Source organism: Nuphar pumila, unplaced genomic scaffold (genome assembly GCF_984573655.1).
Source record: "Nuphar pumila unplaced genomic scaffold, dmNupPumi1.hap1.1 HAP1_SCAFFOLD_590, whole genome shotgun sequence".
In the NCBI taxonomy this organism is placed as follows: Eukaryota; Viridiplantae; Streptophyta; class Magnoliopsida; order Nymphaeales; family Nymphaeaceae; genus Nuphar; species Nuphar pumila.
Window position 1 is genome coordinate 25,862 of NW_028323409.1, and position 22,432 is coordinate 48,293.

The window sequence follows — 22,432 nt, forward strand, 5'->3', positions numbered from 1 at the left end:
ACGCTTCGGGGGTGGGTTTAGCGCTCGGGACGGTATCGACGGCAATCCCTCTTACGGCTTCCTTGTCAGCGACCTCTTTCCGGGTCTTGCAGCCCCAGGTTAGAAGTCGACCATGATTGTAATCTTCAGAGATTTTGGATATCATGCACGCTCGCAAGCAAGTTCGTTCCAATCATGAAAACTTTGCACCAAATGCAATAGCCAGAGTTGTCTAGCGCTTAGTCTACATGCTCAACTAACCGCTCTGTGTTGCGCCATCATCTACAGAATCGTTTTCTCCCGTCTTGGTATGTGCATCTGCATGGGCGAAGACGCATGCCCTGTTATGTTGCTGACCAAGATCGCTGCCGCGATCTTTGACAACACGAACATCATCAAGCTGTTGGTTGTGCCTGAACTCGTGCTCAGCCGAGGTCGCGATTGTTTTCTTTTCCTCCTACTCTGAACTTATCGCCATCCTGAAAACATGCAAGAATGGGTGAGAGCTGATGATGTTTACCTGCTTATGCTACTGCATCCAGAAGAACACTTGCACCCATCAGTGGCAGATAGACAGATGGTAGACTGTTATCCGCAGTTATGGTGACAAGGACGAGTGACTGGAATGAACGTTGCACACGGCCCTCCTTAGCGAGACTGCTCTTTGACCAGGAAAAGGAGTACATTTGCCCAAAGGCTGCTACTTGACAGCTATTTGACTGCAGGCTCGCAATGGACTGACAGCACAGGTCGAGTCCACCAAGGAGAACTCAGCGTCGCCGATTTTTGGATCGGGCACTCGTGAGCAGCGAGAGAAGGTGTACCAGGATGCCGAGTCTGAGAAGACGTACTTTGGGAGGTTGTCGCCAGGGCCGTGCACATATGAAGCCAAGGTGCGTCGCAAGCTCTATCAGACTTCTTGCTTTATGGGCTCTTTTTGAGAGCCGCTTCCGCCGCCACTGAAACTGCAGACCGAAGCTGATATGCCAAGTGCTTCGCCAAAATGGGGTTTGATTTCTTTTGAAATCAATCCCCATTTCTGCCCCCTACTCTGCCCCAGAGAATCATGCATTTCCAGGGACAAAGACCCACAAAGTAACCTGTCTGGCAAAGCACTGGATGTACCTGCCAGTTGGCTTATTCAACGGCGAGGCAATGCATAGCCTCGGGCCAACAGGAATGCACAGCCTCGGGCCAACAGGGCTGCAAATTCACTGACAAGGGCGTTGTTTGACTGGACGATTATCTGAAAGGGGCCTCAGAGCCATTCAGGAAAACACGTTCTTCCTTCTAAGATTCGCTGTCAGCACCCGCAATAACGATTTCCTTGTTTGAATTGTGGCCCCAGACCTGGACTTGGGCTTAGAATGTGGCCTACTCGTCATGGAGGTGTCAACACTCCTTAGATGTGATTGACAATGCTGCTGTCTTGTCCTGGTTACATCATGCCGCCAGTTCTGTGCACGTACGGAGCCAAAGCGTCACAACATTGAACACAGTGGAGCAAAGAGGTTTTATACTCAAATCACCGCCGTTGTGCGCGCTCCGGAAATCAAATCGAAAATCCGTGTGTGTTTGTGTATGGTAATGATGTATCTCTGTCCCTCACTTCCGCATCCACATGAGCATTGGCAACTCCAAGCATTGAGAGATACTTCTGATACTGCTTGTGAATCTTCTTCAGTATATCTTCAGTATGTCTTGAGTTGCTTTGAGCTGATACGGCAGAGCCAGATCGATGATCGTTCACCCAGCCGTTCCAAGTCAAATCAAACATCAAGTCTCAGCAAGTAGATACATATCAGAAAGTGAACCCAGGCCGTGTGTATTGATGGTGCACTGGACTTGACTGAAATCGTGTTCTCCAGAGTGGCATGGGGCCCCAGGTGCTCTCTAACAAGCGGTCCAACCAGGTGACTGGCCTCGGCTTTGGCGAGCGCTTCAACTATGACTTTGTCAAGCGCGCTAAGGAGCAGCCAGCTGCCGGAGACTACGAGCAAAGCGTCTCATGCGGCAAGCAGGCCCTCAGCCGCAAAAAGACACTGCCGCTCTACTCGTTTGGCACGTCAACGCGCGACAACGCGAAGAAGGTCTTTATCTCTACCGACCATGAGAAGGCTGTTTACGGCTGGTGCTCCCCAGGGCCAGTCACCGCATCACAGGCAAGCCTCCACCTTTCTTGAGGTACCTGTGTATAAGGGAATGTCACATAGCAGGGAATGTCATGTCAGTGCAAATAGCAGCCACTTGCCAACGCGTCGTTATATTTGCCATGCAAACTGCACACCGAACATTGGAGAGTTACCATTAGAAAATGCAAAGAAAAGTGTTGTGGACACAGCGAGACAAGATGGAATGATACCCTGATGGCATGGTACGCAATGAACCACTGCGCCAATGATAGGTGGTATGACAGGCGCGACAAGACCTGCAGGCTGGCATAGAGGGGATTTTAACATGTTGCAGGAAGCAATCTGGGAAGTCGAGTTTCCTCTGTCCCTGGTGTGACGTGGCGGAGGAGGTTTGCCACAGCCAGGTGGATCATGTGCCACGGTGAAATGTACCTAGAGCGATCGCGTTGTCATATCCGCTGAAGTTGAAGCAAAATGAGATCTTGAGTTGGTGCATTGACGGTGCAGATTTCGGCGGCTGGCAAGCAGCTGATGTCGAAGAAAAAGACGCAGCCGCGTTGCGCGTTCGGCATGGCCGAGAGATTCGGGAAAAACTACTACTCCACTGCAGTGTCTCCCGGTCCCGGTGCTTACGCCGCGTAAGCAACATGCCACCCCACCTTGTCGCAATTTCCCCAGACGCTCGAAAATGGGACGAAGCAGAAAAAATGCGAGACTTTCTCAAGAGGCAATGGCTATCCTGTCCTGGCAATTCTTCTCTGTGTGCCTTGAGATGTCAAGCATGGCGCGGTTGAGCGCGCTGACAGAAGCTGTTTGTGACACGTTGTTCAATTCTTTCTGTAATAGTACCATTAATCAATGGTAGCCCACTTGGTCGGCTCTTTCGTCATGGGTGTGCTGTGGAGGATAGCAGAGCTCAAAATGCTTGGCGACCCGTTATTTGGTGAGGATTGGTCATGACACGAGCACAGCTCAGTGCTGATCGACATGACACATCTGTATAGGTGAGCTGCCAAGATCTTGGCAGGCATGTGGGAATATGGAGCACTATCTGTGAACGATCATGACGAGAGCTTGAATCTCATCCTTAACAGATGCCGAGATAGACAAAGTCGAGGGGCACTGGGATAGCCAAAATACATAAAATCCGTCTGAGAAGAGGGTGTCTCATTGAAGCATCCCGATTTATCTACAAAGCCAACGTGCGACAAGGAATTCACAATGCCTTGGCATGATAGTAAGCAGTACACAAAAGGTAACAGAAAAGATCAAAGATATGCCTGTCAGAAGGTGGCTTCCGCTGAGGGACTCTCAACACAGCCTGCTAATCTGGTTCCTGCTGCCGACACATACGATCAAGGCACTCACCAACTCAGGTGATGCACGGAGGCGGATGCCTGTAGGTGGGTGAACTTGGGCTGTGTTGGTGCAGCTGCAAGGTATCAAAGCTGAAGTTGTATCTTGCAAGGTGTCTACGTCAAGGTGCCAGCGTGCCACTGCTTTTTCGGGCCAAGAAGGAGTTGGTATGGGGTCAGGGCCAGGAGGTAGGGACTGTCTGGTGGCGTGAATTTGCAGCTACCAGACATGCAACATGCAACAGAAGTGCGCTGGAAGAGGGCATATGGATTGTGCTTGCGGCGTTATCAGCGATCGGGAGCTGCTTTCCTGCATGAGCTGTCGCGAGATTACGTACCGCACGAAACTTGAGTCACATTTCTTGGGTCAAGAGAGTCGTCGGGGTGTGTCTTGGATGCGCATCCCCGATGATGCCATCTCGAGGAATAGTCGGACAGCATTTCCTCGACTTCACTGACAGCCTCAGCCTCCTTGGCCTCAAGTATATTGTGTTGTTGTACTCCTGCAATAAGTGTAGGACGGGTGCGCATTCCGAAAGTCATTTGCGTTGCAGCACGCAGCCAAGCATTCACACGGCGCACGTTGTCAGCGAAAGCAATTCATACCCACTAAGGCAATTGGTCGTTTGGTGAGGTCCAAACGTTCGAATCTGCCTCTGCCAAGGAACACGTGGTGATTGCCAAACTAGACATCATGGAACAAGGCAACGGCAGCACTGGTACGTTTCGTCACATCACGAAAGGTCTGTCGAATTGGTTATGCTAACTTGTCTGATGGAAAGTGCTTGTGCATGTGCACGCCATGCACACAATCCGGACAAGAAAATTCCAGGGTTTTGTGGTACCCATTGCTGGTAATAATGGTATACGAGCCCAGAGCATCATTGCCGTTGTGGGGATGAGGGGCTCGTCAATCATGTTCTGCGATTCATTCTCACCACTGATGTCTGACTTCTTATGCCCTACATGCAGAGGTTTTAATACAGCCAGAAGAGAGACGACGGTCGATAACTGAGCGACGATCTTGTGCGCGCGATGACGAGAGAGACGATCCCCACCGACATTTTATCCACCGCGCAAACTGGCTTCGTGCCGCCGTTTTGGGCGCGAACGACGGCCTTGTATCTGTGTCGTCCCTCACAATCGGTGTCGCAGGAGCAGCCAGCGACATGCGTACCGTCTTGGTGTCTACCGTGTCCGCCTTGGTCGCAGGTGAGCCTTCCGGCACCACAATTGCTGCAGGCTGCCCCCTCTCCCCGCAGATATGCCATCTGAGAGTACCTCGGCGACTTCTGATGCATATATCCATGCAGTTGTTGCCTTGCAACGATGCTCCTGGGGGTCTTGCTGGTCTTGTTACAACACTACCGCATCCACGTGGACACCAGCAAGCTGAAGTAAGAAACTTCTGGTAGGATGAACAACCTCTCCAACGTGCCATGTTCAAGAATTTCCGGGGCACTTACAACACATCACTACTGTCTGTGAAGTAGCTAGCAGCATAGAACGATGGCCTGGTCTCCGACGAGCACATCAATAATATTTGTAGTATGTGTCAATGACTCAACTCTATCCACAGGTGCATGGGCTACTCCAAGTGCACCTTGGGAACCAGTGTTACCATTACCAGATATAGATCAACGGGCCTGCTTAGGCGCGAGCTCAACCATGGTTGTCTAGCCCGTTGACAACGCTGTCACTCTCAGGTAGTGTGTTTGTTTTGTTCTAGCTCCCCGCACGCCCCCCCGCCCTGAAGCAAGACCAAACGCTTGAGTGTACACAACATGTTGCTGTATGCCATATTGCCACAGCATAACGCATGGTTACGGGAGCTGAGAGCGCCCGTAGCACGTCAAGGCCTGGCTAGAGCTAACTTTCTTTCAAGACCAGCTCATGGCACGCTTAGGCACAGGCACATATGCGAACTCACAGGCTGTGGTCCAACCAAACTAAACGAACGTGTTCTGCAAGAGCTATGACCGCGTAGCGGTCAAGGCCTTGTGCTCTTGCAACACTTTTATGTGAAGTTGCTCACGGGCACTGCAGGTGCTGTGTCCATGGCAGTGGGAGAGTACATCTCGGTATCTTCCCAACGCGACATCGAGCTAGCAGACGTCGACAAAGAGAGGGACGCGCAGGAGAGAGGTCCAGCATCCAGGGAACGAGAGCTGGAGGAGCTCGTGCAGATTTATATCGACCGGGGTCTCAAGCCAGAGCTTGCCAGAGAGGTTGCAATCCAGCTGACCGAGCATGATGTCATCAGGACCCATGCTCGTGATGAGCTCGGCATCGATGTCGACGAGTACACCAACCCCTGGCAGGCTGCAATCGCATCCATGGTGCGGTCTTTACATAGTTCGATGCGGGGGTGGTGTAGCTTGCCCGGAAATCTTCGTGATGTACCCCTGCCCATTCTTGGACGATCCACCTCCTTGATATGTACATCGAGCATTCGCAAGCAGCCTTTGCAATCATCGTGCTCTGCTGTGTAAGTCCATGGGGATGATGGGGTTCCTGGACGTGGGCTTCTGCCTTGCCAAGGGATGTCGAGAGTACTGATTCACCTGAAGTTAATGCATTTTCTGGCATTGCAATCCGCAAATTACAGGGTCTGACGAAATGCCGGCCGAGAGATGTGTATGTACTTGCATTCTTGATTTCGCCGCCCGTCCTCACGCAGCGATCGTTGAGGTCTATGTGAACACTTGAATATCAGAATTCGCTGACTGCTTTTGTTGAGTGGGCAGGTGTATATCCAATGCAAAGTTGTGATGCATGGCAAGGAAACAGTGGTGCAACTTTGCGTAATGATCCTGATAATGCAAGCCAATGAGGTGGCCAGTCAATCGCTCGCTCCCTCAGGCATTCCAGGACAGGACTAAGCTGACATGCCACCGATATGTTCACGCCATCCCATGCCTGCCATCCAGAGCGCGTTCATTGTATATGGCGTTTGAGAAAGGCTCATGCCATAGCACGTCATGCACAATGCAGAATCAGCCTTGGAAATGCCAGTTCACCAACCATGTATCCTTGGCGTTTGCAGTGATGGATTGTCCCAAACATCGTGCACCTTGTTAGAACCACCTAGTCTGTGGTTTTTACTCACGCTGTGTGCTAATGCATGTCTCGTGCACGCTTTATCGTATTGAGGACGCATTGTGAACACTGCTGCGCATATTCGATCGGTTGATTTGATCCTTTCATTTGCAGGCTGCCTTTTCGCTTGGTGGCTGCGTGCCAGTCATCTGCTTGCTTGTTCCGGGCCTGACTTCACAGGAGCGGGTGATTGCAATCGTAATCGCGTTCACGCTCGCTCTGGCAGGGTTTGGCATGGCTGGGTCCTGGGGAGGGGGGGCCCCCCTGTGGAAAGGGACATACCGCGTGCTCATTGGTGGTTGGCTGGCTATGGCCATCACGTTTGGAGTTGGCAAGCTCTTTGATGTGGAAGCCTAGGGAGCTGACCATCACGGGTGGACACTACGAGTTGTCAAATGGTCAAGTGATGTCTACATTAATATGACCATGCTGCAGTGCTTCGCATTGCTATGGAACGTTGCATCTGTTCTGCTCAGGTCATGTGCATGTTGGCGCGGGTACTTGGGACAGTGTGCGTGACTCAGATTGTACATTATTTAGTCGAGAAGAACGCTATGACACTGAAGGCATGCACTGCGGCGATAGGATGTGCCTGAGGGAATTCGGCCTCATGCAACGGCGCAAGAGTGGCTTGGAAGAACAGTCGGGAGTCAAATTGCTGAAAGTGTACCGGACTGACTGTGACCACATACATCCACATGGCGGAATTGCATGATGGCTGGGCTCCTGGCACCAACAATCAAAGCAACATTGCCTGCCCGGGGACACAACAGACACCTTGGTTTGGTATTCTTCGTCAGATCAACCCATGTTTTCCATGAGTTGCACAATGCTTCACAGGATTGGGTTCCTCCCATTGTTGCCCCATAAGTCCAGACATCTGAACCCCCAACGTAGTTACAAATAATCAGTATTCAACAACCTTTGCTGCTCACGGCTAGGCAAAGCGCTAGTCACACCATCAAGCTCAGGTTTGTGTACATTGGTCATGTTTCACAGCTTCTCTAGAATACGCATGAATTATGAAGTGAACTATGCCAACCGACAGTACCGGAGTATATTAGCCATTCGGAGAGTCACGCGTCACGCTGGGCAAAAGTTCCTTACCGTGGCCACAATTATATTGTGTCACGCGTCACCCTAGGGGGAGAAACCTCCATATGGACGGAGAAATAATAAATGTCACAAGTGACGCTGACCCAAAAATTTTACCGATGAGCCTGCGGCACCCTGTACCTTGGCCTTGTGTGCACATGGACGAGGGATAACCCTGTACCCTGGCCTACTCATGGCACGCTGCAAACTATCATAAATGTAAGCATACATAGCCTAAACTTGCGGAAACCACCATTGTTCCAAAATGCGCTGTCAAATGTACCTCCAAAAATTCTTCGCCTGCGGCAATGCTGATTTCAATCTCCTTATTGACGTAGAAATAATGAATGTGACATGTCACGATTGGGCGATTTCTCCTTAATGACGGAGAAATAATGAATGTGACGTGTCACGCTTCGAAAAAAAGTTCCGAATGGCTAATATACTACGGTACTGACAACAGGCGAGATAGCCACAGCTGGCCTGCACCTATTTGCACACGGAAACTGTAGGGTGCCATGTACAAACTTGACAACATGCCCAGTATGAAAACTCCCACACTATGAGCGCTTCATGCAAGATCTTGACAGAACCAGTTTGTGGTGTCAACAACTGCATGCAACCGCACCACTTCTCCGTAACCCGGAACTTTGCTTGAAGTGGGCAGTGCCCCTTGTCTATTCGGCAGTGCGCCCCCCACATGAAAAAACACAGGGAAAAACATACTGATAAAAGGAGTCGGACCGGTTAGAGCTGAAAGCGCTATGATGTTCCTATCTTGAAAGGAAACAACATCCGCATCGTCGCCCCAACGATTCAACGAGACAGGCGCTTGCATTACAGGGCGAGCAAACCAAACAGCTGTGTTGCTGTCTTTCCGAGCACCGACTCACCAGAGGTAGCAATAAGAATCCCAAGGACGCCGCATACCACTTTCAATATCGTTGCTTCCGTTTTGATCTGGTTCCGAAAGTCGGCCAGTTCACGACTGAGGGTAGCAACGTCCGACTGGGTCTGTCCAATGCCAGCACCGGCAAAGTCAGATCGAATTTGTTCCAAGCCCAGCTTTAAGGCTGCAATATCCTTAATACCTGCGTTGACTATGTCCTCCTGAACTTCTGATAGCTCCATGCGGACGGCAGGAAGGCCCTGGTACCCAAGGCCCTGCAGATCTTCTTTCAAATCCGTCAACTCCAAGCGCATGGCCGTGAAGTCACTCTGGACGGCTGAGATATTCTGGCGCAAATCTTTCGCCTCCTTTTCGCTTTGTTCCTCCAGCTCCGGCAGCTTTACACGCAACCCAGCGACGTCGTCCCGGACGGCAACAACGTCGCTCTCTAGCGCGAGAGGGTCGATGCTTTGACCAATAACTTCCATGACCGCTTCAGCATGCTCTGGAGGCATTCCAGCTTGTTTCATGATCCGTTGCAGCTTCAGCACGGGACCTGGATCCAGCTTTCCTGCTCTGCTGGGTGCACAGCAAGAGCGCCTGACTGCAACTTTGCAGAACATGTGGACGGGTCTGGGATAAACGATTACTGGAAACATTTCGAAGATAAAAAAGAGAAAAGGTTAAGGCACGCGCATGTGATATTCTGTGCAGAGACGGTGCACAACAGCATCAGGCTCGCAGGGCTTGGCACACGCTAATTTACCTAGGCAGGGGCAGGTTAAAAGCTCAGATCTAGACGCTGTAGTGCTCCCGATTCTTCGCCTACTGAACTTTGTTCCGACGAGACAACACGGATGTGATTGCACTTCAGATCACGGCGTGGGAACAGGATGAGAATGATTCGTGGCTATTCCCATTCACAAAGGATGACAATCCGTCCAACATCACAATCATCCCACAAACAACGGGATGTATTTCAAGAACGTGGAATAGTTTGTGTCGCGGATGACAAAGAGGCATCAGGAAGTCCGACCGCGTAACAGTTTGAATTGTGTACAGATGCGAGCTATCTCGAAGTAGTCCCACGTAACCCTGACAGCACCAACAAGCCCCTGGCTGCAAGGGCGCACATATTCCTTGTACTTCTGGTCTCATGCATGCCTTCGTTTTTTTACCTTTTAATCGAAAAGCAATATGCCAAGTTTGGCTTAGAAGGCTTCAGCGCGAAGGGTTTCGCTTCCCGAAGCAGCATGACTCAGGAGCGTGTGCCAAGCACACGCCTTCATTCCGAAACAGTCTGACACACTGCCTACATGCGACATTGCTGCCACAACAAGAGTGCTAAAGCCTGTTGTGCGTCCGGCTTGCTGTCAAAGGCTGTTGCCACAACTTCGAATACAGTTGAGAACACCCAGACAACAATGCTGCCATTCGCGCTGACGTATCACGCAGATGTATTTCTTGGACCTTGGATGTGTCGGAAAGAGGTGCACTTATAGAACCTGCGCCTTGCCTCCAAAGCTTCTGACACAACTATGCGGCCAGAAGACCAAATGACGTGTCCAGAGGCTTGTGATACTATGACGTGGAGCGCATCACCACATGCGGACTGCGATGGAATGTCTGGGCTTCTGCTCAATACCACAGGCCTTCAAAGCCCACGAAGTGAAAATTGCCCTAAGCACCCTAGCCTCTGCACGCAGTTCATTCATTGTCATCATTCTTCCTTTCGAACCGGTTTGTGCCGAACCGTTTTGAGCACATGTCTTCAACACCATCAACAATGCTGGAAGACGAGACACAACCTGGTAAGCACCCGTGCACGAACCCAAACCTAAACAAATTGTTTCAGTGCATGGGCTTTTTCCTGTGCATCTGCAGGTGCTTTTGCTTCAACTTCTCGTAAACGAGTACTGTCCGTCTCGTTTGTCCACAAACAAGTTCAAAGCAAATATGCGGCCTTAAGAGAGACACTAGCTCATTTGACCGTTTTCTTTTCAATGCAAACTACGTCCATTACTGTGTTGCAGACTGTCTGTAAGCATGCTTGCCCGTTTGAGTGTCTGTTTACATCATCAAGTGTGAGCTGTACAGCGCAGACAAGTCTCCGGTTCATGCGTTTCTGTCATGAACGCATACACTGGTGTCTCGCCACTGCGACGGGCGTTCAGTTCGTGGATTGCTGCTGCAGACTGCGTTGTCGACATGAAGCACAACCCGGCACAAGATCGTAGCGATACGCATGCCCACGAGGAGCATTCGACAGGCCTCACGGAATACCATGGACCGCATCCGCACAGGCATTACATTCATCGCTCCAACTGGCTACGAGCAGCTGTACTCGGTGCGAACGACGGACTGGTATCCATCGCAGGCTTGACCATCGGTGTGGCCGGTGCCACCACAAGCAAGCATACTCTCATCCTATCTTCCGTGGCTGGCCTTGTCGCTGGTACGTTGCTGCGGTCCACCTGAAAAGCAGCATTCAGGTGGACCGAATGGTGTATTATTGTACCGCATAATGCGACCACAACGTTGGCATCCCTGTTTGGTATGGAGTTGTGGACAACTAGTACCGCAAAGCTTTTCGGTGTAACATTCAACATTTTTCTGTATTTTGCTAGCTGCGATGGAATGACTTTCAATACACTGTAACTTTGAATGACCTTGTCACTGGTGACACCCACTTATGAAGGAGGGCAGGAGGGATGGTGAGCTGCGTAAGCCAGGCTCAAGACGAGCGCCATGCAGCGATATTGCTGAAGTGGCTGCTCAAGCCAAGCACAATCACAGGAGCTATGCAGGCATCTAGCAGGCGGTAGCAGAGCTGAGTGACAGATAGATCACTTTGCAGAGGCTCCTATAAACTCAAGAGCACTCACAGTCACATTTAACATCGGCTGTTATTATTCAAGTTGCGAGTCTCAGAGGGGCAAGTCTTAGATGTGCTGATGTCGATGATCATTCCAATTCTTGGGTTTTTTCGATTCGAATTGTTTGGCTGCATATGTTTTGTTTCAACGCCTGCCTGGTGGCGGGCGTGCCATATGTATTCGCCATATGTATTCGAACGACGAGCTCACAGGCACACGTAGTCACAGGCACAGGCGTAGTCCAACCAAACTAAAGGAAAGTATGCTGCGAGAGCTGAGACCGCGTAGCGGTTGAGGCCTTGTATGTCTTTATTAATGTTGTGTAAGAGCGTCAATGGTGCCCCACGGTGTTGTTTTCGCATTCGAATCAGTTTCATTAGCTTAAGTCGCTTGGAGTGGAGTGAGTTCAGCAACTGCGATTGAAATATGCACCTGCTGAGCATACTGGGTGTGGTCGCATGCCAGCCATTGCTCTCATGAAAAAGATTTTGCCAAAGCCTGTCCAGGAAGCAAGCATGCCAGCAATCTGTGGTCGAGCGAATTGGACCAATGAACCTCGCATTTCGTTCTGTAGCGAGCAACAAACTTCTGGTGAACAAAACATTGCTTGTTTGCAGGGGCACTGTCCATGGCGGCAGGTGAGTTCGTCTCAGTGTCGTCTCAGAGAGACATTGAGCTGGCAGATGTCGAGAAGGAGCGAGCTGAGCAAGCCAAGGGTCCAGAGGCAAGGGCAAGGGAGCTCGCAGAGCTCGGACAGATCTACATTCACAGAGGGCTCACCCCGGAGATTGCTCGAGAAGTCGCACGGCAGTTGACGGAGAAGGATGTGATTCGAGCCCATGCTCGGGACGAGCTTGGCATCGACATCGACGCCTACACTAACCCCTGGCACGCAGCTGTTGCGTCCTCGGTACGGTTCTTTCCAGCGGCAGCGTTTTATCCCCTGGCAAATATCACATGATCGATGCCATCAACTAACTGTACCATGTATTCAGATGTCCTTGTGTCTGTAGTCAGAGTTGTGCAACGCACAGCCATGTTCGACGCACAGTCATGCAGGTAGTTTATCCTTGCTCATGTCACCTCACGTAATTCACGGTGGCTTGGTAGGGATGAAGTGTATTCAACAGCTCCACTACAGGCGCTCGCCAACTGCAACGAGCGAGGCCAGGATGTTGTGACGATCACCAAACTGATGTTGCGATTTTGGTGCAAAAACAAACCATTGAACATGCTTACAATCCACAGTAGAATTCTCCCCCCAAAACCGGTATCTTCTCTGAGAGCGTCTGCTTCTGCAGCTCGATGTGATGGCTGAAGTTGTAAACGATGCTTCTTGCATCTTGCCATAACCTTGACCTCAAGGCAATCTACGTACAGACTTCTACGCAACAAGAAAACATAAAGGTTGATTAGCTTACCCAAGAGCGTATGTCCGGTACCAGAATAGTTAAATTTCATCATCTAATTGTTTACGTGTGGATCCAAAAACTGGGCAGCCAGCTTGGGTTATGCACCGCCCTGATCAAGAGCTGTGGTGGTGCAGGCAGCTTTCAGTGTTGGGGCTTTCATTCCAGTGATCCCTCTCCTCATTCCCAGACTTTCGCACTTTCAGCAAGTGATTGGCGTCATCGTCGTAGTCACCATCGCCCTGGCGATATCCGGCATGGCAGGCGCTTGGGCTGGAGGCGCTCCAAAGCTCAAAGCCACTCTCCGAGTGATGCTTGGTGGTTGGCTGGCGATGGCTGTCACATATGGCATAGGCCGCGCCTTCAATGCTTCACCAGCTTGACAACTGTGCTTTTGACTTACAGACTGGCGCAGCAGAACTGATGCAAGATTTTCTCACTGACTGTGAGATATGTGCTGCAACAGCTTGCAATGTCTCCTGTGAATATGTAGCAAAGGAGTGATGGGGCGTAGCAGGAGGGTGTATGATGAAGGTGAAAGGTAGTGTACATTCTGCTCCGTGGGTACTGTTGTGCAATTTGTAGGGACTGGGAATAGGTTTTGGTATGTGTCCTGTGATTAACATGCTGTATGACTACATGTCGAGCACACTGTCGAGGACTTCATCACGAGGTCACTTTTTTGCCATGTTGAGTTGTTCATCTGCTTAAAAGGGGGAATCTCTTAGTGCGTGATGCGAAGGTATGATGTCCTGTCATATTGATAACGACGATGTAGGCAAGCATATGTACCGGAGTAAATTAGACCGATGGCCCTGTCACGTCACGCCAGCGGAAAAAAAGGCCACTTTTTCATAGGGTTTATTGGTGTCACGCGTCACGGAACATAATTCCTGGGCCATAAAGTGGGCCCAATACGAAACTGTCACGCTGTCACGATCGAAAAAATTTTCTTCGGCCTGCGGCCACATTGTAACCTGCAAGAACCCTGGCGACAGTACCCTAACCTATTTCGAGATAACAACGGTGCACCCTACGGTACCCAGCTCGACGTAGACCTGCAGTTACATAGACGCCACTCGCAAATGAATCTTTGTTTTCTTTCATCGTGGTGAATTCTTGTTTGGGGTCAATGGCAAAAGGACCCCAAGGCCAACAAGCCTAAGCCACTGGGCCGGTGGGGCTGACGATTAATCGTCTAAGCTCAATGTTGACGTATAGCGTGACGATTGAGCCGTGTGCATGTGCCTTGTTGCGTGTACATCAAAAGGATTGTGATTGGTTGGTCGTATAACAAGGACATTGCGCCGTGTGTGACGTACATTGTCGCTTTTGGTTGCCAGGAATGGTTCTGTGTACCGACGAGGTAGGTGTGTGAATGCTTGCTGATACCGACGAGGTTGTTAGGCTCGTTACCGCGCAATACACTACTAGTTTAAAAAAAAATCTCGCCTGCGGCGCTGGGCCACAAAGTTGGCCCAATAAGGAATGTCACGGTGTCACGTTTTCAAAACAAAGGTCATCGGTCTAATTTACTCCGGTAGTCTACCCTGACGTACCACAGCCGCTTCGTCATGTCTTCTTCGTTGTCTTCTGCCCTGCAAGAAAGGAGGCCAGCTACATTATTGAAGTCACAACATCAGGTCCGCCATGTCATTTATCCAAATAAGTAAATGTAAGATGGTGACATTCTATAAGTTGAGTAATTCATTTTGTCATACTGGTAAAGTTGACGGACATGCGTGGAATGATTTTACAAGCGACAGGGCCGGCAAATCTAGGAAAGGCTACCGAGAGACGAACAAAAGAAAAGAAAAAGGAAGACAAAGCACACAGCGAAACAAACAAACAACGAGCAAGTCAGACCTCAACCGGGCCCTCTGCCGGCTCATCACATCCTGGCTGGAAATTGTGTCCAACACGCACAGCAATGCGCGAGAGAGAGTTGTAGTACATGCGCGCCTTGCCCTTGCAAAGGGCGCAACTGAGCTCCCGACGCACGATCCGGACAAAAGCGGCTTGAGTGGAATGTGTTGTTATGTGTAACCTTTCGTGACATGTGGTAGGTCACGGGGTGCTGTGCAAGTGCCCCAAAGAAGCATCTTACCTCCTGATCCTTGCTGTTCGGAGAGGAGGGTGCATGAGTCGGACATCTCCAACAGCAATCTTCATTACCCCTTCCATATGGATATGAGTTATCTATCACTTTCAACTTCCGACATGTGTAAGTGATGTATTTGCAAGAATATCTTTCCATGTGTCTAGATGCTTTCTCCTAGTCAAAGGAATTGCATTGGGAAACTTCGGTGCATGTGGAGGTACCTTTTGTCCCACACCATGCTGCATAGTTGCATTTTTGGATTATTTTCGAGGTAGGGTGTGCTCCGCAGACGTTACTCTTCCTGCTTTGTTGCATGTCAAGTATACCTTCACGTAGTACATGGAGTTTATTACAAGCGACAGGGCTGGTAAATCCAGGAAAGACTTCCGAAAGACGAAGATTTGAAAAGAAAAAGGAAGACACAGCACATGGAGTTGTATACATCCGCCGCCTCACATTTCCTTTCGGAGCTTGTAATTGGCGGCAGGGGGAGGGTACAGTGTGTTCAAGGTCCTCTTCGTACGTAGCGTACGCCGGGAGTTCAGCTATGCTTTGTGCAAGGGCAACGTACACATAACTACTACAAATCCCTCTTTCGTGACATCGAGAATGTTGGCTCAGCATTTCATGTGAGGTGTGATGTATCGCAGATAGATTCAGGCGTGGCTAAGATTGCTAGTGTACTTGTGTGTTTGGTCTATGTTTATGTCCTTATTTTCAATGTTGCTAACAAAGATTGCAGGTATGTCATGTCAAATATAGACATTTCCCATATTCGATCATGGCCTGCTGAGATCTTAAGGCATCTCAGCACGCTTTCAGTGTTAGTGTCTGTGTTTTTTCTTGTTTGTCAATCTTGTCACTTGTAATGAAAAAGAAAGATAAAGCATAGGATGTGAACATGTTGCATGATGTAATTTGATATGTGGCAGCGCTATATGCTAAGTAAAATCATGTTCAAACATGTTTCATACTTACATAATGTATTTGCATACATACTGTTACGTATGAAGCATGACATCTGTTTGCATATGATTTTTCGTATTATGTAACACTGATGACTACAATGTAGTAACAGTGTGCATTTCTCTTTCATACAAGGTTTGGATACGTCTGTTCAATATTAAAATTACATGTCTTTTATATATATACACCTTTAACTCTTCCTCATACCAATCGATTTGCACAATATCATCTAACAATATAATATTGCAAAAAGTGTGGTAAAATTATATTGTTAGATGATAACAATGTCAGAAAGTGTTGCACAATATCATCTAAGTAAATTTGCCCACACTAACATGACTAAATATGCTTATTCATACAAATCACCAATTACAACATCATCTCACAATATGTTGTTATGCTACCTTGAATTATATGGCAGTTGCTTGCACTTTCATTTACATGCCAAGACCTTGTGCAATTCTGTCACCCAGGACTTGATCAGCTTCTCGCCAGTATCCAACCCAAATGTGTCTCAGTTCATCCGTCACACGAGGAGTTGTCAGTTTCTCCACAACTCGTCCAATAAACCGTTCCTTTCGTGCGTCGTCAAACATGTTGAAGCGTTCTCCCGCCTATATGTGCAGAACTCCTGGTCAAAAGCTGTCATGCACTTCCCAATCTATGCACCATACCTCCATAACGACTTGTACACCTTACAACTCTACCTCAATTTAAAGATGATATGTATCGACATATGCATCTGTGAACATATAATATTTCTTCATGATATATGATATTTTTGCCAATTGCTGTGCATGACCACTATCATTGTAAGGTATCATAGTGCAGCATTGCACATGAAGTTAACAAAACACAACATCACCTCTCCAGGCTTTGCATATAGTACCCTCCTTCTTCATTACCCATCAATAATTGTTATATACGTCATGATTTCTGCCCTTGCACATTCAGAAGTCATGGTCCATTTGCCTTTGCACCATCACGTTAGCTATGCCACATTGTCAAGTCCATATATAAAAGTATGCTTACACACGTGATGATGTTGCATATTGTTTCACCATACTACCACATCAATAAGGACATGGGCAACACCACACCTGCTTGAAGTTATTCTCCTTTTCCAACGTGTCCTTGGTGCGAGATCCATTGACAGGATGCTCGGGGGTGGGCACAGTTTTTGCCTCGGTCACATCCTTGACAAATGTGCTGGGGAAGTAGTCAATCTCTTCGCTGCGTTTGATTGGGTTCATTGTCCCATCGTAGTGATTGTTGTGGAATGGGCACTTGGGCTGGTTCACTGGAATTTCAAGATAGTTCGCGCCCAGACGGTAACGCTGGGTATCAGCGTATGAGAACAGCCGGGTTTGGAGCAGCTTGTCATTGGAGAAACCAATGCCTGGCACCACCACTGCAGGGTTGAAGGCCAACATCTCGTTTTCAGCGAAGAAGTTGTCAACGTTCTGGTCAAGAACCATACGGCCAACTTCCTTCAGAGGGAACTGTTCTTCTGGCCATACCTTTGTGGCATCCAATGGATCAAAATCGTAGTCATTCTCAGTTGCGGGATCCATGATCTGGATCATGAGTTGCCAAGCAGGGAAATCCCCTTCCTCGATGGCGTTGTAGAGATCATGTGTCGCGTGGCTGTGATGCTTCCCTCCCACCATGATCGCCTCATCATCTGTCAAATACTTTTCACCTGCACGTTAGCATAGTGTGCTGCAACGATGATCAATTATACATCACAAAAAATCAGTTAAAGCTGATCTGTTGATAAAGACTTGATGCTTCAAGTAGATACAACTCCTCAATAACATGAGGAGTACACATGCAAGGTACATGGAAATGCCAAAAACCCATATGTCACGGTACACATGATGTGTCAAATGACATACAAATGTCATGTCCACTGTTCTGACCGCAAAGTAGGTACAAGTTCAGATATGGTTGGCACTACAGAATCACTGATTTTCACCATCAGATCAGCACCCAAACGTCTGGGCACCATGCGATTGTCATCAAACTCCACCATTGCTGAAACAGGATTCACTGAAAAACACCTCCACCTTTGCTGAGACAGGATTCATTCCGGAACACCATAACATGTAAACTGTCCTAACGAACAACCAAATCTCTGCTTGCTATCTGAAACGCAGCCCTCACACATGCCATGCAGCAGCGCACCTTGCTCCGGAATCCAGTGGAACTTCACATATGTCTCCTTCCCTTCCTTGTTGACGAGGGTGAAGGTGTGCACGCCGAAGCCGCGAATGTGGCGATAGTCCTGAGGAATGCCTACATCGTCGAGTAGCCAAGTGAATACGTGTGTGGACTCAGGGTGGTGGGCAAAGAAGTCCCAGATGCGCCACCACTCCTGGATGTGGTTCTTGGGGTTTGGCTTGAGAGCATGGACCATATCAGGGAAGGCGAGGCCATCCCGGATGAAGAACACTGGCATATCATTGCCAACGAGGTCGTAGTTGCCCTCCTGGGTGTAGAATTTGGTGGAGAATCCCCGAATGTCACGCAGCGTTTCTGGCGAGCCACGCTCATGGATGACGGTCGAGAGGCGGACGATGACTGGCGTCTCTCGACCCACTTCTTGGAGGAAGTCTGCGGCTGTGAGATCGGTGACATCTTGAGTAACCTGCAGAAAATTCAAAGGTATTCATGTATGCACCAATTTGTAAGAGGATGCATTGCAATAATGCTTCAAACAATGTTAACAGTTTTGTCAAGGGCAGAACCATGCATTTGACCCTGAATTCAAGTGCTCAGATGTCATGGACAGTTTGTATACGTACGCGCTGCCTCGACGTAGCGCAGCACCGCCCCAGTTTCGTAGATCCGTGCAAAGGAGGGTAATTTTGATACTGAGACCTGAGACTTTCATCAAACCCAGGGAAGATTTGGCATTACTTCAATAGGATCGGCCACAACTGAATCCTGACACTCATGGTTGCGCAGTCGCTTGGACCTGTCGAGCCCTGTATGCTAGCCACGGGTTGATTGACGGTAGCCAACAAAGCATACGGCAATTTTTGCTCGTAATAAGATCACGAAGTACAGTGATTACCCAAGTGCATGTTTGAGCGTGTCTATGTAACGTTAAAGTACTCGAACATTGGGCGTGACACCCGGAATCGCGTCGCACCTTGAAGGAACCCTTCGCGGTTGCTCCGCGAGCGTGCACGACCCGTTCAGGGATGCGTTCGCGGTCGAATTGCGCCAGCTTCTCCAAAAGATGGTAATCTTCCAGTAGCACAGGACCCCGCTTGCCTACAGTAAGCGAATCGCGGTTGTCGGCAACTGGGGCGCCAGTGTTCGTCGTCCAGTATTTCGTGTCATCTGCCGATGATGGACGCGTCTGCAACATAACTCGCACGTTGGTAGACGATCCACGTGTGGTGTCCCTACACGGCCTCTTTGGCATGGTCTCAGCGGATAATCGAGCGCTGTTCCAATTGGGTCATTGCCCAACGTTAAACAGGCTCGCTGCCCACGTTCCGCACAGCTGTCGCGCCAATTGACTGCAACGCACGTAGCTGCACGTACCTCATTGTTTGCGGGGGTTGTACCCGCAATAACGGCGCTATTCTGACCCTTGATTGGCTCAGCCCTGGTGGCAATTGTCGCAACACGGCCACTCCTCTGCGTCAGGAACGGCTTGAGCCGGTGCGATGGCAGGAATGCTCGAAGCATGATGACGGTCTTTTCTTTGTACAACAAGGTAGGATGTGATTCTTTGCTGACCTTGAGATTGTTGTTATGGCTAACACTGCGAGTTCGGCAATGTGTCTGGGTGGCTGTATCCAAATTACAGTAGTCTGATAGAGAATGCCGACTTATAAAGCGCTGCCATTTATTGCATGCAAGCCTTTGCACACCACACGTACTTTCACGAGCAATATTGCGGACTGACGCCTACCACAGGATAAAGATTACACACCACTGGCGCCCAGGGTTAGCACACACACGTTACATACGTGCACCCTCATAACGTTCACTCACCAGGCGAGTGTTGTCTTCAGAGAGGACTGCTTATCAGCGCATCATTTCAGATCATGAGGTTTGTCTGCAGGACGGAAATCAGGGAAGGCAATATGGCTGCTGTCAGAGAAAGGCAATTTGGGGCTCCAGCCCCAACATGTTGCCCAGAATATCCAATCTCCTGTGATAATCGGCAAAATGGCGCCGCTGTAAAAGGAACCAGCAGGAATAAAAAGTCACTGGTCGACGTCAATGAAGTCTTTCCACTGGTCTCAGCATTGGCCTGGCCTGCACTGGCCCGAACTTCGAGGATTGAAGAGGGCCAATGCGACTTGATGCCCTCAATATAGCATGGACAACGTGTGGGGCATCGAGACCAAACGGGAATTTTGGGTATTTATTCCCCAGGGATCTTCTCTTATATGCACTGTAGTGCTTGACATTGGGAGTGCTGTTTTGATGTGCTGCACAACTCGGGCTTTATATTGATCGTTTGGGCCCTTGTCGTGCGAGCTGTGTACATCTCAGATATGCCCATTGCCAGGAATCGCAATAGTTTTGCAATCAGGGAGTGTTGCTTCTGTCTACGGACAACAAGTGCCTCTGGGACACTGAGCTGCCGTTCCAGCAAGAACTGACTGTCGTGCGATCTATCGACCAGCCGCAGATAGGCTGCCTCCCAAAACCCGAGTTCGCGGACTGAGCGATTGAGTGGCAGGTGCCTGACCAAATGTTAGCACGGGTCCCTTCAACTCTCTGCACTTGTTTCGCACGCACCTTTTTAATCTATTTGCTGCATTTCGCACGTCAGACGTGCAGGGTTCTTGCACACATGTAATCCTTGACAGCTTAGAAGCTCGTTCATGATGACCCAAGACTGCGATATGAACACCGATGATACGTACCTGGACGCTGGGTAAGTTGTGTGCAGACTTTTCAGCGCCTGCCATAATGTCGATGCCTGTGCATTGCGGTACAGCTACTGAATGCCAGTTCAGTGACAAGAATGTAAGCACATATGCACATGAATGTGTATAGAGTCATCTTGATGCCGGCTGTTGTAGTATTTTGCGGGTCTGGTGCTCTGTGCGTGCTCTAAGCGACCATCGGAATGTACATTTCAGGCTCTTGCATTCGAATTAAAGCTTTCGGATGTCAGTCTTCACCTACAAACGAATCCAGAATATTGTGTAACAGACTGTTTTCCTCCGGGCGCTTCCGCATGTGCACGTGGGCACTCGCGCACCTACATCACCAGTTTCGTCTACGACTAGGATCTTGTGGCAGTCGCTCACAACTAAAGAGAAGAAGGTTTGCACGACAACGCCGTTAAATTGTGCTTGCATGTGCACAGGGACGAGAGCGCACGAAGTTTCGCAGCCGCAGTCAAGCGGAAGCGACGGCTAGACTTCTCCAACATCATGAGTATCCAGCTTAGCGAATGCGGGCCAGGCAGGGACTTGGCTGCAGTGTGCTGCGACAGCCTGGGCTACCTGCGGACCCTCTCCATGCCCCGGCTGTTGAGTTACATACGACATCTCTGGACAACGTTCAAACGCAGGAATGGTTCGGCCACCGTGGTGGTGCAAACGCGGTCACGCTGTTGTCGGGTGCGTACATCTGACATACACAAGAGGCCGTGATCTGAAGATGTGAGACGCTATCATAGAGGATGCAAAGGCAGAATGGACTTGCGTTCACACGAAGATGATGGCGTGCTTCCGATTGGTTTCTTCAGCCACATTTCACTCAACGTGCGGGTGTTTACAGCAGCAGCGAGCGATTTTCTACACCAATGACAACAGGCGCGTCATTGCAGGGCTTCAAGCTGTGGCATCCGGGGGGAGGGATGGTGTGGTGCGGTTGTGGGAGTGCGAAACAGGGCACTGCGGCGCGCAGCAGCTACCACCAGATAGCCAGCAGACCCCTGAAGAACGGAGCGCTCACATGCTGCGAGCGGAGTGCAGTGCTCCCGGCCCTTCTGCTGTGCTCGGCGGGCGGCCGAACGCGGAAGTTTTGACGCTGGATGCGCTGAGCAGCGAGTCGCTGGTGGCTGGCTGCGCAGATGGACTGTGCACTTGATGAGTGTGGTGCGGTGCTTCTCATGTCTGTTCTCTTCACTGCGCTAGGTACCCTGCCGAACACGCAAATCTCTACATGTTCGGTACAGAGTACGAAGATGGCATTATCCACGTAATTTTTTTGAGATGGGAGTGTGCACTTGACGAGCTTGGTTCGGTGCATCCCTTGATGATGATGTATCTTTGTACAACACCGCCGGGCATCCACATGGACACTGGAAACTCAAGGCCAAGGTTCCTTGAACGCTTGTTCCGGTTGCAGCCCAGCCGCAGTTTGTCAGTGCTAGCAGATGTTCTTCATCTCAATCTTTGCAGCCTCGCACTTGGCTGGGCCAGCGGCTGGATGAACAGTCTGGAAGGGAAAGTGCGAGCCGCCGTTCCATTCAGGACATGATGAATTTGCGCGATTGTCCATTGCAAGCTGACAAGCTGAAACCTTTCACGTTGCTCTAATGTG

At 49.7% G+C, this 22,432-nt stretch overlaps 3 protein-coding genes across 3 annotated transcripts; 2 read left to right on the forward strand and 1 right to left on the reverse strand.

Moving 5' to 3' along the window:
* The first annotated feature begins 466 nt into the window (after window positions 1-466).
* On the forward strand, window positions 467-2,753 carry LOC149810002 (uncharacterized). Its single transcript, XM_089994478.1, has 4 exons — window positions 467-559; window positions 705-872; window positions 1,848-2,141; window positions 2,619-2,753. Exons 1-4 carry the CDS (start codon window positions 467-469, stop codon window positions 2,751-2,753), a joined length of 690 nt encoding a protein of 229 aa, XP_089850604.1.
* Window positions 2,754-4,160: 1,407 nt separating this feature from the next.
* LOC149810003 (fe(2+)/Mn(2+) transporter pcl1-like) lies at window positions 4,161-6,922 on the forward strand. Its single transcript, XM_089994479.1, has 4 exons — window positions 4,161-4,209; window positions 4,439-4,678; window positions 5,513-5,805; window positions 6,680-6,922. Exons 1-4 carry the CDS (start codon window positions 4,161-4,163, stop codon window positions 6,920-6,922), a joined length of 825 nt encoding a protein of 274 aa, XP_089850605.1.
* Window positions 6,923-16,338: 9,416 nt separating this feature from the next.
* Window positions 16,339-19,606, reverse strand: LOC149810004 (catalase-1/2-like). The gene is made up of 5 exons (XM_089994480.1): window positions 19,446-19,606; window positions 19,059-19,359; window positions 18,089-18,551; window positions 17,002-17,603; window positions 16,339-16,515 (listed from the first exon to the last, which is right to left on the reverse strand). Exons 1-5 carry the CDS (start codon window positions 19,604-19,606, stop codon window positions 16,339-16,341), a joined length of 1,704 nt encoding a protein of 567 aa, XP_089850606.1.
* Window positions 19,607-22,432: the final 2,826 nt, after the last annotated feature.

Bases quoted from the DNA above. Each gene is read 5' to 3' on its own strand.
- LOC149810002 (XM_089994478.1), top strand. From the start codon at position 467: ATGCAAGAATGGGTGAGAGCTGATGATGTTTACCTGCTTATGCTACTG. The intron at 873-1,847 runs GTGCGTCGCAAG...CGTGTTCTCCAG, and splicing joins CGTGCACATATGAAGCCAAG to AGTGGCATGGGGCCCCAGGT. The intron at 2,142-2,618 runs GCAAGCCTCCAC...TTGACGGTGCAG, and splicing joins GGCCAGTCACCGCATCACAG to ATTTCGGCGGCTGGCAAGCA.
- LOC149810003 (XM_089994479.1), top strand. From the start codon at position 4,161: ATGGAACAAGGCAACGGCAGCACTGGTACGTTTCGTCACATCACGAAA. The intron at 4,210-4,438 runs GTCTGTCGAATT...CCCTACATGCAG, and splicing joins GTTTCGTCACATCACGAAAG to AGGTTTTAATACAGCCAGAA. The intron at 4,679-5,512 runs GTGAGCCTTCCG...CGGGCACTGCAG, and splicing joins CGTGTCCGCCTTGGTCGCAG to GTGCTGTGTCCATGGCAGTG.
- LOC149810004 (XM_089994480.1), bottom strand. From the start codon at position 19,606: ATGCTTCGAGCATTCCTGCCATCGCACCGGCTCAAGCCGTTCCTGACG. The intron at 19,360-19,445 runs GTGCGTTGCAGT...CAATTGGAACAG, and splicing joins AATGAGGTACGTGCAGCTAC to CGCTCGATTATCCGCTGAGA. The intron at 18,552-19,058 runs GTGCGACGCGAT...AATTTTCTGCAG, and splicing joins CCGCGAAGGGTTCCTTCAAG to GTTACTCAAGATGTCACCGA.